A 13,730-nucleotide genomic window follows, 5' to 3' on the forward strand; every position below is an offset into this window, starting at 1 on the left:
CATATAACATAATAATGAGTATTAATGATGATTGCTTGCTTAAACAATTTACCTTTATTATCTTCCACATCCGGAGAGTATTTTTATAAAAGAATATCTCAATGCTCTTTCAAGAGTAGTAGTAAATTATATGTTTCGCACATAAGATTATGTTATGAACCAAAAATTGAAATATATTACCCAATGAAAGATTCAATGAAGACAAAAGAACTGCAAGTAAAATTGTGATAGTTGCAGTTTGATGTGCCATTCAGGAACGCTTGATTCCATCAGTCAACATAACAACAAGCATATTCACAGATCGGACGTGTCTCATAATGAATGCATCTGTATCTCTCTTTTGATTTCACATCTGTTATTGTTTACAATATTGTTAGGCATCCATGTCATGTATATGTTTCGACTTTTCATAGAAACCTAAACCCGGATTTATCACGGATAAACTTCTAAACAGGATGTTTGATGTAATGCTTATGTATGTCCGTATCTTTTGGTATGTTTATGTTTTGCACAGCATGTAGAGGGACGGTCGAAGGCTTAATAGTCTCATTTTAGTTGGGTTTGATAGCCGCTTTAGGCTTGTAAATAAAGATTGTGTCATGTGGACATTTGTCAGAGATTTTCGATCTGTAGTGGATCATTTTGACCCTTCGTTGTGTAACTGTTAAGAGCTTAAAAAGTCTATTTGTAATTTGCATTGTCTATAAAGTATTTCCTAGAATGTTTGTTTGTGGATCCCGAGTGAGGTGTTCTTTTTAACCCATTTTATCTTTTGTAGGTCCTAAAGGACCATAGGAGATTGACATTTACGGACGGACACATAAGGGTGCTGCATGACTTAGGTAAAACCAGCTAAGTCGGTAACATTATGTTGGCAGCATATGTATCACATTTTCTTTCGCATCCTTCTTGTGGTGATGCTAAACGATCTGAAACGATCTGCACTGCCAATTCTGAATTGTCATGAAGTTGGGCACCCTTGTTATTTTTTTGTTTTTATGCTAATTGATCTGTTCATCCGATCTTTGCTTTAAATTTTTAGGCTGGTAGAAAGGAGATCAAAGAAGTGAGACAAGTTCTGCAAGGAACGGAGCGGAAAGAGCTTGAACCGCTGTTCTTCTGTACTTTGCACCATTCGAATGTCTGAACGAAGGACACTACATTGCTACTATCACGCCGAATATTTCTACAATCTCGTCTTGGTTTATCGTCGACGGAGACACAGGATTTCAGTGCATTGTGTCTTTGCTTTGGGTATCTTTGAAGGGCATAGGCTCCCCCTTCAAGAAGTTGGAGATGAGAGCGAGTCCGCGGCCAGGAGAGAAAGCCGGCACCATGTGCCCGGCCCCTCGGACAGTGATGAACGTCAACCCCTCCGTGTACTCCACCATCCACCCGGCCACCTGAGCCTCATAGTACCACTTCTTCCAGCCACCCCACTTGTCCCACGCCTTCTCGGAGAGATTCATCTTGTTGATGCTCCGCCTCATCACCGGAATCGTCACACGTCCATCGGTGTCACCGCTGTCCCATGTTGCACGATCACAGCTTTCAGCATTTTGTAAGAGGTTCATTTACAAGATGGAGGCGGCGGTGGGTTTGAAGTCAATACCTATAGATCCACATGCGGTAGCCTGCATCTATCAACTTACGAAGCAACGGAAGAACTGTCGGCACCGTCTGGTTGTAAGCATTATGTACGTCCATGCTGCACCAACCAAAGTAGAAATCTTATATCTGTGTCAAGAATTAATAGGTTTTTCTCCTTGCAAATTGTAGGAGCAGAACGAAAAATGAATCTTGAAGAAGCATGAAATGAAATGATTGAACCTGCAAAAGGAGTATGGATAGGGTAGACGAGTGAGGTTGGCATGTAGAGCTCTCTGCACATCCTCCCGGCTAAGATACACCTCTGCATTGTCAGTCGAGCATGGATCATACCCAGTTGCCTCCGTCGCCAGTCCGCTTCCTATCTCCTGAATCCCAAACCATAATGTCGTGTTACTCATCGCCTAAATATACTGGCAGTATCCAGTGGAGCAAGGGAAAAACATACGTTCTTAATGGTGTTGAACTTGGAGCATGTCGGGGAATAGATGCCAAACATAATATCCGAGAAGCTATCTTCGACCTCATATACCAACTCAGGGCAGTTGCTGCCTGGTACTGGTGTGCATGCAGTGGTTGCAGCCTGGTACAAATTGTCTGATATATATCCATTTTTCCAAGCAAAGTCTATGGTTGCAATTCTTAGCTCTTCTTCGACATCAATCAATGGATTGCCAATCTACAAGATCACAGACGGAAAGGGAACAAGATTGACATGGTTAAACATGCTAATTTTTCTGCAGTTCTTGATTGACATGGTTATCTGCACATCTGCTTTTCGACTGCCAGAAATCTGCAAGCTAGTCGAATATAGAAAGCACTATAACTGAAATTTGATGTCTTACCATAAGGCCTTTAAGATTAATGTACGAGTCCTTGGCTCCTTTGTTTCTTTCATCAATGACCTCTGCTAGTTGTGGTGCATAATGCCCTGTAAATGATTATCCAGAACAATATTCGATCACTTATCTTTACTGAAAACAGCTATTGTGTTGTTTGATGTACCAGCATAGCTTTCTCCGACGAGGTACAACTCCTGAGACTTGAAGTCGGGATGCTTGAGAAACCAGTAAATGAGGAAAGCATGTGTGTCTTCTGCGGTTATCTGATCGTTCAGGTTCTTTGCATCCGATGAGCTATCGGAGTAGGAGAATCCCACTCCTACCGGAGAATCCAGGAACAGGAGATTGGCGACTGCAACGGTAAGGATGAAAGATAACTCGAGCTGCAGTGCAGAACATGTGTATCATGAAAAGAAGGTACGATTACAGTATCACGCTTGCCTTTGTTCCATGCGTACGGGTTGAACCTGAGGCCAGAGCCCTCATCTGTGACGAGGAAGGGACCAACCTCACTGATAGCTCCACCAGCAACAGATGAGCATCCAGGACCTGCAAATTTGGGTAAGTAATGATGGGCATTACTTTCATCCGATATGAGATAATTGGCGACTGCTAACCTCCATTGAGCCACAAGACCAAGGGCTTTGTGGCGGGTGCTTCCATGGCCTCGAAGAACCAGTAAAACAGAGATCTATGCTCACTTACGCTCACGTAGCCAGCATAGTGCTTGAAATTTACCGACGGCTGTCCCGGAAGTCCGACAACCAAATCAGTCTCCCCCGAGGGATGCAGTCTTCGCATCCGAGTGCCCTCTATCGACACAGCTGCCATCAAGAACACCAGCACATAAGACAATGCCATCATTGACACCCCCGTATTCTTGCCACCTGCTGTCTAAGCTTGCTCGCTCCATCTATAAAGGGTGGAAGAAACAACAGGAGAACCTAATTTCCGATGACAGGTATTGGCGCCTCTTCTCGACATGCGTTATGTAACAGATGAAACTAAAATCCCTATATTTAGTGTTGCCGCAATGCCTTTGCTGAAAGCAGCCATTTGCATTGGAGGTGTTGTTGCTACGTTGGTTATCAGCAAAATGACCTTTAATAGAACATCTTTCGATTAGGGATTACAACATATTATATATTTTTAGTATCTGTGTCTGCTTGATCTACTTAAGGTATGCTTGAATTAAGTATTATTCATGATTTATCATGAGCTAATAGCTTTGTTGTAATCATCTCAGATTTGAACCCGTCCTGAACCCGGTCCGAGCTCGAATTGACCGAATTTGATCCGCACCCGGAGTGAACGTTCCAGATCAATGGGCATCTTATTGATCAGGCCCATTTCAAGTTCTAATTGGGTCGGGTCCAGCGCAAAGCTTCGAGTCGGATCCTAATCGACCCTTTATATACCGCCCGTGTAAGTTTTGTTCCTTGGGGTTTGGGGATGGTTGGATGGGTTGCCACTCACCTTTGACGCCGAAGCAGATAGTCGCCGCCGTGTGCATCTTCGCCGCCGGCGTCGCCATCTTCGCCGCCGGAGCTCACCTCTCCTACGTCAACGTCGGTCCCCAGCGGGCCCGCACCCTCGCCCGCGACGAGTTCGTGAGGGAGCACTTCCGCAAGAAGTACGGGTCCGGCGAGTAGGCCCCCTCCGCTCCCTGTGCCTGCGGATCCCCTCTGATCGCTGACCTCTCGACATGGGTGGCTCAGATTCCGTCTCCATAGTCTCGGTACCTTATCTTGATCCCTGATCTTTTTATTGCTCTCTCGATCTTCTTTCACCAGCTATCTCTTGGTTGCTTCTGTTTATGGATCTCTTTTAATTGTTTTTGTGAACGCAAGGATCATAAGATCCTTATCGTAATCGCCATAGTTGGGTGGTGAATTATATATTCTGCATAAATCTTGCAATTGCACTGCATTGGTGTTGTTTTTAGTTTTGCTTCTTTTATAGATGGTATATGCCACTAACACAATTGATGAAATTTGAGTGCTAGTGAGATAATTTAAGCTTCATTAATCTTAAAGCCGATAATGGCTGGATCACCTCATAAGGTCGTAATGCAGACCATAGTTATAAAATCCGTATTGGACCAACTGGATATATAATTAGACCCTCGACTACTCTTGTAATACCCCTATTGTCCCAGGTCGTGACAAATCAAAAGTGACCTAGTAAACAAGATCCCTTGGATGTGGTTAGAGGCCATGTCATGACGCCTGGTTAAGCCTCATGAGCACCGTGATAGGATTTTATTTTGGGTTAGTCTGATCCTTCGCGAGGACGTGAAGACCCAAAGTGAGAGAGATTGTAAAACATTGGTAGTGCATATCAAAAGTTGAATGATACTAGAACTTTGGGTTTAGACATTTTAAATCAGTGGATACGTGATGACTTGGGAGGCTACTTAAACCTCGTGAGCACCATGATACGATTTAATTCCGGGCTAGGCTAATCCTTGACAATGACATCAAGCCCTAAATTTAAGAAAGATTCTTGTTAGTGAACCTTTACGCCATGGTCGAGGTGTCAGCATGGTTCGGTCCAATCTCGGATGTGCAAGGTTGCCCACGCGGATGCTCAGGTGGTGGAAGCAAGCGTCGGGTCGGGTTGAGTGTGAGCCTCGTCTCCCGAGTGCGGTCTTCTCCCTTGGCGAGTGGCCTACTTCTTCGTCGCCAGGCTCCTGTGCACAGGCCGAGGTCAGGAGGAGGATTTCCCACCTCGATCCCTCTGAAGGTTAAGTTAGTATTAAGTGAAGTAAGAGGGAGTTGAATGCTTAAAGTTCTCCCCCTGATGCCGATCAGGGGGTCGACTTTTATACCTGCGAACGAGGATCGATCGTACGTGATCTGTTAATGGCGGTCGACTCCTCAGGCAGCTGGCTTGTACCTCCCGTGCGAGCGCCGATCGACCTGCACGGATCTATGCCGCGGGGCATCGTTCCGAACTTTCCGAAGCAGCTTTGTGTTATGCGGCATCATCTCGTATGACCTTGGACAACGCGGGAACAGGTGGTCGCCCCATCTGAGTCCGAGGTGTCACGTCGACGTAATGCACCATATTAGCCTTGAGGCTCCGCGTTGGCACTGATGTGGAGACTAACTGTTGCCATGGGGTTCCTCATGAATGGGCTCGGGTTCCTCCCCCCCCCCCCCTCCCCCAAAAGAGGCATGCCTTGGGTTCCTCATGAATGGGCTCGGGGCATGGCTTGGTGCCTTTTGCTAGCTGGGTCGACCGTCATGCTAGGATTGGTGATTCGGTCATTGGTTGACCGTGAACTTCTATTCGGAAGCTGGACTAGTTGAGTGACATAACTCGGGGACTGGGCTGGCCGAGCAACACTACTCGGTTATAGGATTGGCTGAGCAACACCGCTCCGGCACATGACTAGCCGAGCAATACTACTCGGGCACTGACTTGGTCGAGCACACTGCTCGGGCACTGGGTACTGGACTGGTCCAGCAACACTACTTGGGCACATGATTGGTCGAGTGACGTGGCTCAAGCATTGGGCTAGTGGAGCAACACTACTCGGGCTTAGGACTGGCCGAACAATGCTGCTCAGGCACAGGTTTGGCCGAGCAACATTACTCGAACATCAAACTGGCCGCAAGCCATAGCTCGGGCATCAGAGTGGCCGCGATGCGTGGTTCGAGCATTGGACTGATCGCGACGTGTGGTTTGGGCATTGGATTGGCCACGACATGACTCGGACATTAGACTAGCCACGAGCCGTGGCTTGGACATTGGACTAGCCGCGAGGCATGGCTCGGGCATTAGATTGGTCGAGACGTGACTCGAACATTAGATTGGCCGCGAGGTGTGGCTCGGGCATCGGATTGGCCGCGAGGTGTGGTTCAGGCATTAGACTGGCCGCGACGCGTGGCTCGAGCATTGGACTAGCCGAGACATGACTCAGACATTAGATTAGCTACGAGGCATGGCTCGGACATTGGATTGGTCGAGATGCGACTCAGACATTAGACTGACCGCGAGGCGTAGCTCGGGCATTGGACTAGCCGAGACGTGACACAGACATTGTTTGGCAGAGATGCACAACTCGGGTGCTGTTTAGCCAAGGTGCACAACTCGGACACTGTTTGGTCGAGGTGCACAACTCTGGTACTGTCGTATAGGGTCATCTGGGCCCGGAAGGTGCAGACGTGTTCTGTTGGATCAGAGCCACCATCATAGGCCTCCAACGTCGGGAGGCGAAAGTTGAGGGGGATAGACTTGTCCTGAATTTCTTGGGCGAAGGGGGACCCAACCGAGGTACTTTCTACGAGCTCCTTCTTGGATTTATGGAATTCCCTTTGAACCTCGTCCAGGTGCTGATTCACCAACTGCAACTGGGCCCGGAATGAGTCGTCCATCAAGTCGGATGATAAGGTGTTGGCTTCGAAGAAGGTCGAGGCAGCGTGTCTGGGCACAGAGATGTTGTGCTCTGTCGTTGGCCTTGGGTGTCCCAATTGCTCCCTAGTTGGGGGGTGGGCATCTGGAGCCAGAGCTGGCTGGTCGACTGGGGTGGCATTATGAGGTGTAGGGATGAGCGTAGGTTGGATCACAAGCGACGATCGTGAGGGGAGAACTGTCTGCTGAGCTAGCTGGGGTATAAGGGGTGTGATGGTCTGCATTATCCCAACTAACGCTTGCACCTGGTGGATGAGGTTGAGGAATGCCTCGGCTGAGACAGCAGGCTGCCCCATGATGGTCTCGGGATCATTGAACAGTTGCCAATAGCGGCTCGGGGTCGCGGTCGAGGTATTCCCTTCTAGGCTCGGAGGAAGTGGGAGTTGCCCTCCAAACCCGAAGGTCGGGTGAGTCGGGGGTGGCTCTTCTCTGGGACGCTCTCCCGGGTTGCTCGGATGGGGGCGCTCGTGCGACATCGGGTCCTTCCTCTAGCACCAACTTAACCTTCGAAGGGGTCGAGTCGGGAAATCTCCCTCCCGACCTCGGCCTATGTACAGGAGCCTGGCAACGAAGAAGCAAGTCACTCCCCAAGGGAGAAGACCGCACTCGGGAGACGAGGCTCAAACTCAACTCGACTCGACGCTCGCTTCCACCACTTGAGCATCCGCGTGGGCAACCTTGCGTATCCGGGATTAGACCGAGCCATGCTGACACCTCGGCCATGGCGTAAAGGCTCACTAACAATTATAATACATCAATAGTCCATATTAAAGGTTGAATGATATTAGGACTTTGGGTTTATACATTTTGGATCAATAGGCATGTTATGACATGGAGGCTGGTTAAACCTCATGAGCACCTTAATAGGATTTGATTCTAGGTTAAGCAAATCCTTGACGAGGACATCAACCGATAAACTTGAGATTATAATATATCAGTAGTCCATATCAAAAGTTGAATGAAATAAGAACTTTGAGTTTAGACTTTTTGGATTAGTGGCTTAGGCTCAATAAGTTGATGGATCAGTTGTCTCATCAGACCACATCGTGACAAATGATCTTAGAACCAACCTAATAGTGGATATGGTGAGGGTCTCTGGTAGAAAAAGATTATACATGGATGTTCTTGAGGACATAACATGATAGATTACAGTGATAAGATTGGTGTACAATTAATTGAACAAAACATAATTCCTCCCAACAAAGATTAAATAGTTGAAAGCAGGCTATATAGCATCTCTGCCTCTACATAAGGTTCCACATTCAACAAGCTTTTGCATGCTTAAAAAGTTCTGCCATGGTTTTTTAAGTCCACAAAATGCACTTTATATAAAAGTAAAAGCGCTAGTTCTATTTACAAAAAGATTAAATTTTGGAACCACAGTCAAACAGTTTATGTTTGCCTCCATTCCATTCCTCCTCTCTATTATCCTCAACATATTAAGATACTGAGCTCTGAGCCATCATGAGCTGCTGCAGCAAGCTGTAAAAATGTGTTCTACCAACAGGGGAGGCACCTCATGCTCATGCAGTGAGTGGTAAAAAAGTTGAAATCATGGTGTTGGGCTTTAAGCTGCTTGAGCCATGAGTTGGCGGCGCTAAAGAGGGAGTTGATTCTTTCGTGGTCTCCTGATTCAAATGATGTCCAAAGACTCCCTTGAAGTTTGTAGGTCGCTAGACCAAATGGAGGAAGGGATATGTGGTTCTTTTTCTCAGATTTTGTTCCATTCTTTCCGGCTCTGGTAAAGCCCAGATCATTTGCCATGCTCCCCTTTATATATTCTGTAAGGGCATTGTGGAAACAGATGACTGTCAAAAAAATATAGATTGTAACAGCTTAATATTCATGTCAATTATGACATGAAATAAAAGAAAACTTCGAAGAGTATATTTCATGTCAATTGTGTCATAAGCTAACTAATTCATGATAAAAGTTTTCTTTGAAGAAGTAAACCATCATATAATCCTTTTCGATGTCCACCTCAAGATAGATTAGAGTTTACTTCAATACTAGGCTCCAAGGTATCTATTCCGTGGATTTGACAGATAAGGGCGTGCCTATAAGAATTGGCAACTCACACTGGTACATAGATTGGACCAGTTTATTTGCAACAACAACTCATCTAAATAAACCATTGCTAATTACTTGTTTATTCTAGAATAGACACAGATGGCTCAGAACTACTATAAAGTTTACTTAAGAAACCTTCAAATTTTCTCAAAAAAGAAAAAAAATAATCAAAGAAAACTGAAATTAGAAATCTCACTGCATGTTTGCATCCTGAGAAGCATCAAGATCCAAAATGTTAGGGTTTGAAGCATGCATGAAGTGTATAAATATGTTGTCATGTGTCGTCCATAGAGTGTATGTTTCATCAAACATGAGATATTTGCATCGTGTTAGGAAAGGAAGATTCAAAAAGGGGAAGTAATAGATAATCCTTTTTTTTATTTAACCCTTCATTTTATTTGCATTCAACAACTTGTATGACAAAGTAGAGAAGTTTCGATGTCTAATTTTGTAACATGTGTCACGTTTATTAATATACAAAATACCGCTCAAGAAGATAGGTGATGAAATCATGATTCCAAATTTAAGGTATCAAAGCTCTAGTGGAGATTCCAAAAGGGTGCCACCACTTATGCAAGATTCCTGCAGTCAAGGCACATGTCATGTGTATCAACATCACAAGAACCAATGCTTATAGCATGCATCATACGAATATATCAAACTTTGTAGGTAGGCATTCTTGTATTTTCTTTTTTTAGGTGGAAGGGGATTATACCTCATGTATTTATGACATATTAACAGAATATGACAATATAGGCTTGCTTTGATCATCTATCGCTGTGATCAGGAATGACCAAGATAGAAAGTTAACCAAAACCAACCTCCGCATTTCTAAGTTTAAACCAGCTTAAAAAGCAATCAGACTCTTACCTTCTTGTTCATATTTTAGTTAATTGGTTCCCCAAAAGTCCAATAGTCTAGTTAAATTTGGGTCACCATCAATTCACTTGAAAATTTTAAGTTTCAAATGTAGCTAGGTTTAAAAACACTGGAATTATTTTAAATTTGACATGAAAGATTGTAACTGGGGACATCGGATAGAGAGCTAAAACTATCATAAACACATACCTTGAAACAACGAAGACAATGAGTGATAGGTTAAGAAGCATACGGACAGCTCCTTCACACTTGGTGTGGTTGGGATATGATAAATAGGATACCTGTTTGACAAGAGGAAAGTTGAATTTTATATACAAAAAATCTTCATTGTTAACTCTAGTGGTTTGAGAAAAATATAGTAGTAAAATACAAAACAATAAGAAAGTCCTCTGCTTTGGCTGTTGGAAAAAAAAAAAGACAAGTATCTCCAAATCAAAGACTAGAAATCCAAGACATGTTTTGTTATCGACCTTTATGAAGAAGCCATCACAATTTTCAAATCTTGGTTATGGATTTAGTAACTGTTGCTAAAAAATTACAAGATTATGAGTAACCTTGTATTTTTCTAACAGGAGATGAGAAAGAAAACGGAGGTCAGGCATACCAGGCTACCGACAACCAACTCGCAGGTGACAGCTCTGTACTCTTAAAAGAAGTCAGGCCAGGGTAAGTCTGAGCTAATTCAAGTACCTACGAAACGAAAATAAGGAAGCATGAAATCACAGATATTTTGATGGAGAAACAGCTCAAGCACACAACCTACCTTGTCAAGAAGGGGTATCCTTCCGTAAGGAGAACAACTCTCGAAGAACTCAAAGTATAAGTGCCTCGCGTGCTCGCTAGTTCGCCACTCATTCCCATTACCTAAGTCGAAGCCCTGAGATGCAGCATCCAAACCAGCCAGCGTCTTGTACTCACTATCACTACAAGATTTGTTCCCACTGGTCTCCCTGACATTATTATTAACGCAATAGAGAATGTAATGTAATCTAACTCTATTTGCAGGTCTCAAAGTTGTGATGTGATTATCTAAATGTATAGCTGTTACAGTAGATGAGAATGAATCAGAAACCTGGAAGCAGCAGTAGCTTTGTGGGTGTATATCTGAACTCCAGATAGGTATGGCACATAATACTGGATTATCGTTGTCTCATCGTGTAGGCACACCGGAACGCTGGCACCGTAGGCGCTCCATTCATAGTACTGCTCCCACAAGTCTCCGAGGACGAAGAACTCTTCGACGCTGTCCTTTCCGGTCAGTTGCTCTTGCACAGCTCGACAACCTGACTGTAATTATCAGGCAAGAACCATATATTTTCTTTTTTTTTGCAACAGAGAAAGATATTTCGGATCATAAGAACAGATGATAGTTTTCTTACTTTGAGACTGATAACATAAGAACCTCTCTGAATGTGTACATAAATGCTACGGAACTTATGATTTCACAAGAAAAATGTCTTCAAGTTAATTATACATTTAATTACTTTGCTAGCAAGAAAAATTAAAGGTAAATTGGAGCATGAATCTCTCTGCAGTCATCATCAATTACTTTCAAACTGAAAAATGTTCTTGATGGTACATAAAATTCTCTACTCTATAGCCGGACTGGAAATTGATTGCAAATGTACTAATGATTTCACACATTCAAATGGCCAGAGAAGGTGTTGAGCTAACCTTCAAACTAAATCCTTGATTTAGCAGATGTGAGCATAGATGAACTGCTGCTATCACTTACAACAAAGTTCATTCACCACCGTCCGTATGTACTTTGATATCTTAAGTTCGATAGATATGAACAGTTACTAGAGGAAGCAGTAAAGGAAGTGAAGACGCCGAAATAAAAGAAAGGAGCAGACGATGCGAAAGTATGAAGAATACTGGTCAAAGAAAGAGAGGAGGAAGAAAAAGAGAGACCTTGGGAAGCTTGTGGCACGGCACGGAAGGAGTTGTGGAGTCGAGGAAACTCTGCAGGTTGGAGCGGCCTCGCCGACAGTTGTTGGCCATCGCTGTATGTTCCTTTTTACTCCCTTCGATGTCGCTTCTGTGCAACCGTTGCTCTCCCTTTGCCTTCCAATCTCTTTTTTCCAGGTAAACAAGAAGAAGAGAATAAGCAGAAACCGAGGCGAAGAAGAAGGGCGAGGTCAGAACAAGGGCTCTGCTCTGAGATGAGGGCAGAAGAGAGGCGACGGAGAGGGGTAGGGATGCGGGTGGGAGTGGGAGTGGGCAAATCCCAAGTGACCTCGGCGCTCGCTTTCAATGCTCATCCCACCATTCCGATATGGAAAGTTGACTCCTTTTACGGAATTAAAGTGTTATCTACCTTGAGATCTGGTTCATTCAACCCGAGCCAACGCAGGGCGAACACAAAGAAGGAACCGAAGCGGAGGGGTTGAACGCACGAACGCTCGGAGGAGCCTGAAGAGGTCAGCGAAGCGCGAACATTGGGAAAGCCTCGCCCTTTTCGAGCTCTTCTGCTCCCGCTAACATCCCCCTTCGGCTTCCAAGCAAAATTGCGTCTTCTGCCGCTTCTGCGGTGGAAGAATCAGAGGATATGGAACATAAAAGGAGTGTCCTTTAAGAGAGAGAGACAGAGAGAGAGAGCAGAAGAGAGGACAGGAAGACGGGAAGTGTTTGGCAGCCAGCGGACGCTTCGCCGCGTGGTGTCTTTACACAAATCGGTTTTCGTTCGCCTCTGCCGCATCCTTGTCGCCTGTCTCTCTCTCTCTCTCTCTCTGGAGTAACTATGGTTTGGCACTTGCTGACTTCTCTTACCTCCACTCTCTCGCCTCTTTCTGTGGATTAGAGACACCAACTATGGTTTAACTCTCATCTCCTCTTATACTCTCTGTTATCATATCCTCCTCTCCCCCAAATGTCTATCATCATCTCACTGACTTTCTTGATCATTCGATGCTCGACAGACGTCAAATCCTATACATACTCGGTTCGAATTTCCTCTCTCGAGAGTCATCTCGATATGGGTATGAATTGGAGATGTGGGTTTGGAGTGCGTCAAAAGTCAAAAGACCAAAGCAAAGTCACAGGAGAAATGAGGGTGAAGGGATGGCTCATCATAAATGAGTGATCCCAATGTGGACATTTGAATTTTTCTTTGTAACCCATGAGATTGATTGATGGGTATTTGTATAATTGGATTGGCAAAATAAATGGGATTGATTCCGACAAGTCCATTGGACGAAAGAAAGAACACGAGACCTGATGAGTTAGGTCTTATTAAATCGATTGGGCCAAAAGAAGATTTGTATACAGATTTAGCATTCGATTTCATATATAAATTCTCTTTTACTTTTCACTCGACATCTTATACATGATGAAATAAATGATAGTATAATAAGACTGCATCATGATATGATCAGTATATTTAAGATGTTGATTCGATGGTGACGTATCAGACATTACTTGTACGTAAATAAATGCTTGAAAGTTCATCCAATAAATTGGAGTAAATAATCATATGACTACTATTCAACTAATCCAATGCAAATCGTGTGTCACCTTCTTTAGGACTTTTCTTTTACCACGTGTCATGTTCTCGTAACTCCTTAGCCTTCGACTTCAATTAGAGGCGTTTAAATGGTGAAGACGACAGAGACGAGCCGAGAGTGGAAGGCTTGGCAGAAAAATAAAAGATGGTCATCACCGCTTCTCGAGTACGTAGTCAACGAGGAATCACAGATTTGGTGGTCAAAAACCTTGGGTATTTTTTTACTGGGTGATATCTGTAATGCGCTTGCATGCGGTGTTACATGCAGCAAAAAGACCGTAGATGATTATTGTGAATAAGAAGAGTGATGACGAGAGATGAGGGTTGCTTTACGTTTGTGTTGGCATCAACATAGTTATCGAGCGATGTTGCTCAGCATCACATCGATACAAATATAGAGCGACGTC

At 44.3% G+C, this 13,730-nt stretch overlaps 2 protein-coding genes and 1 long non-coding RNA gene across 6 annotated transcripts; 1 reads left to right on the forward strand and 2 right to left on the reverse strand.

Moving 5' to 3' along the window:
- Positions 1–1,184: 1,184 nt before the first annotated feature.
- Positions 1,185–3,305, reverse strand: LOC103972543 (serine carboxypeptidase-like 35). Its single transcript, XM_009386900.3, has 8 exons — positions 3,068–3,305; positions 2,892–2,999; positions 2,614–2,802; positions 2,454–2,539; positions 2,057–2,287; positions 1,831–1,976; positions 1,613–1,708; positions 1,185–1,524 (listed from the first exon to the last, which is right to left on the reverse strand). The coding sequence occupies exons 1-8, from the start codon at positions 3,279–3,281 to the stop codon at positions 1,230–1,232; spliced, it is 1,365 nt and encodes a 454-aa protein (XP_009385175.2). The 5' UTR covers positions 3,282–3,305; the 3' UTR covers positions 1,185–1,229.
- Positions 3,306–3,899: 594 nt separating this feature from the next.
- On the forward strand, positions 3,900–12,674 carry LOC135626536 (uncharacterized). 2 transcript variants are annotated; one of them, XR_010492360.1, is made up of 3 exons: positions 3,900–4,188; positions 10,391–11,118; positions 11,520–12,674. It is a non-coding gene; the product is annotated as an uncharacterized LOC135626536 (long non-coding RNA). The 2 variants fall into 2 exon arrangements; XR_010492361.1 differs by having other exon boundaries at positions 11,618–12,674.
- On the reverse strand, positions 8,045–12,279 carry LOC135626535 (uncharacterized). Of its 3 annotated transcripts, none has more exons than XM_065131926.1 (7): positions 12,139–12,279; positions 11,733–11,895; positions 10,891–11,105; positions 10,582–10,759; positions 10,423–10,508; positions 10,008–10,099; positions 8,045–8,650 (listed from the first exon to the last, which is right to left on the reverse strand). In XM_065131926.1, the coding sequence occupies exons 1-7, from the start codon at positions 12,153–12,155 to the stop codon at positions 8,367–8,369; spliced, it is 1,035 nt and encodes a 344-aa protein (XP_064987998.1). In that variant the 5' UTR covers positions 12,156–12,279; the 3' UTR covers positions 8,045–8,366. The 3 variants fall into 3 exon arrangements, with proteins under 3 accessions (XP_064987998.1, XP_064987997.1, XP_064987999.1); XM_065131925.1 differs by having other exon boundaries at positions 10,582–10,768; XM_065131927.1 differs by lacking the exon at positions 8,045–8,650 and adding an exon at positions 9,292–9,521 and having other exon boundaries at positions 10,582–10,768.
- Positions 12,675–13,730: the final 1,056 nt, after the last annotated feature.

This window comes from Musa acuminata, chromosome BXJ2-11, assembly GCF_036884655.1.
Source record: "Musa acuminata AAA Group cultivar baxijiao chromosome BXJ2-11, Cavendish_Baxijiao_AAA, whole genome shotgun sequence".
Classification (NCBI taxonomy): Eukaryota; Viridiplantae; Streptophyta; class Magnoliopsida; order Zingiberales; family Musaceae; genus Musa; species Musa acuminata.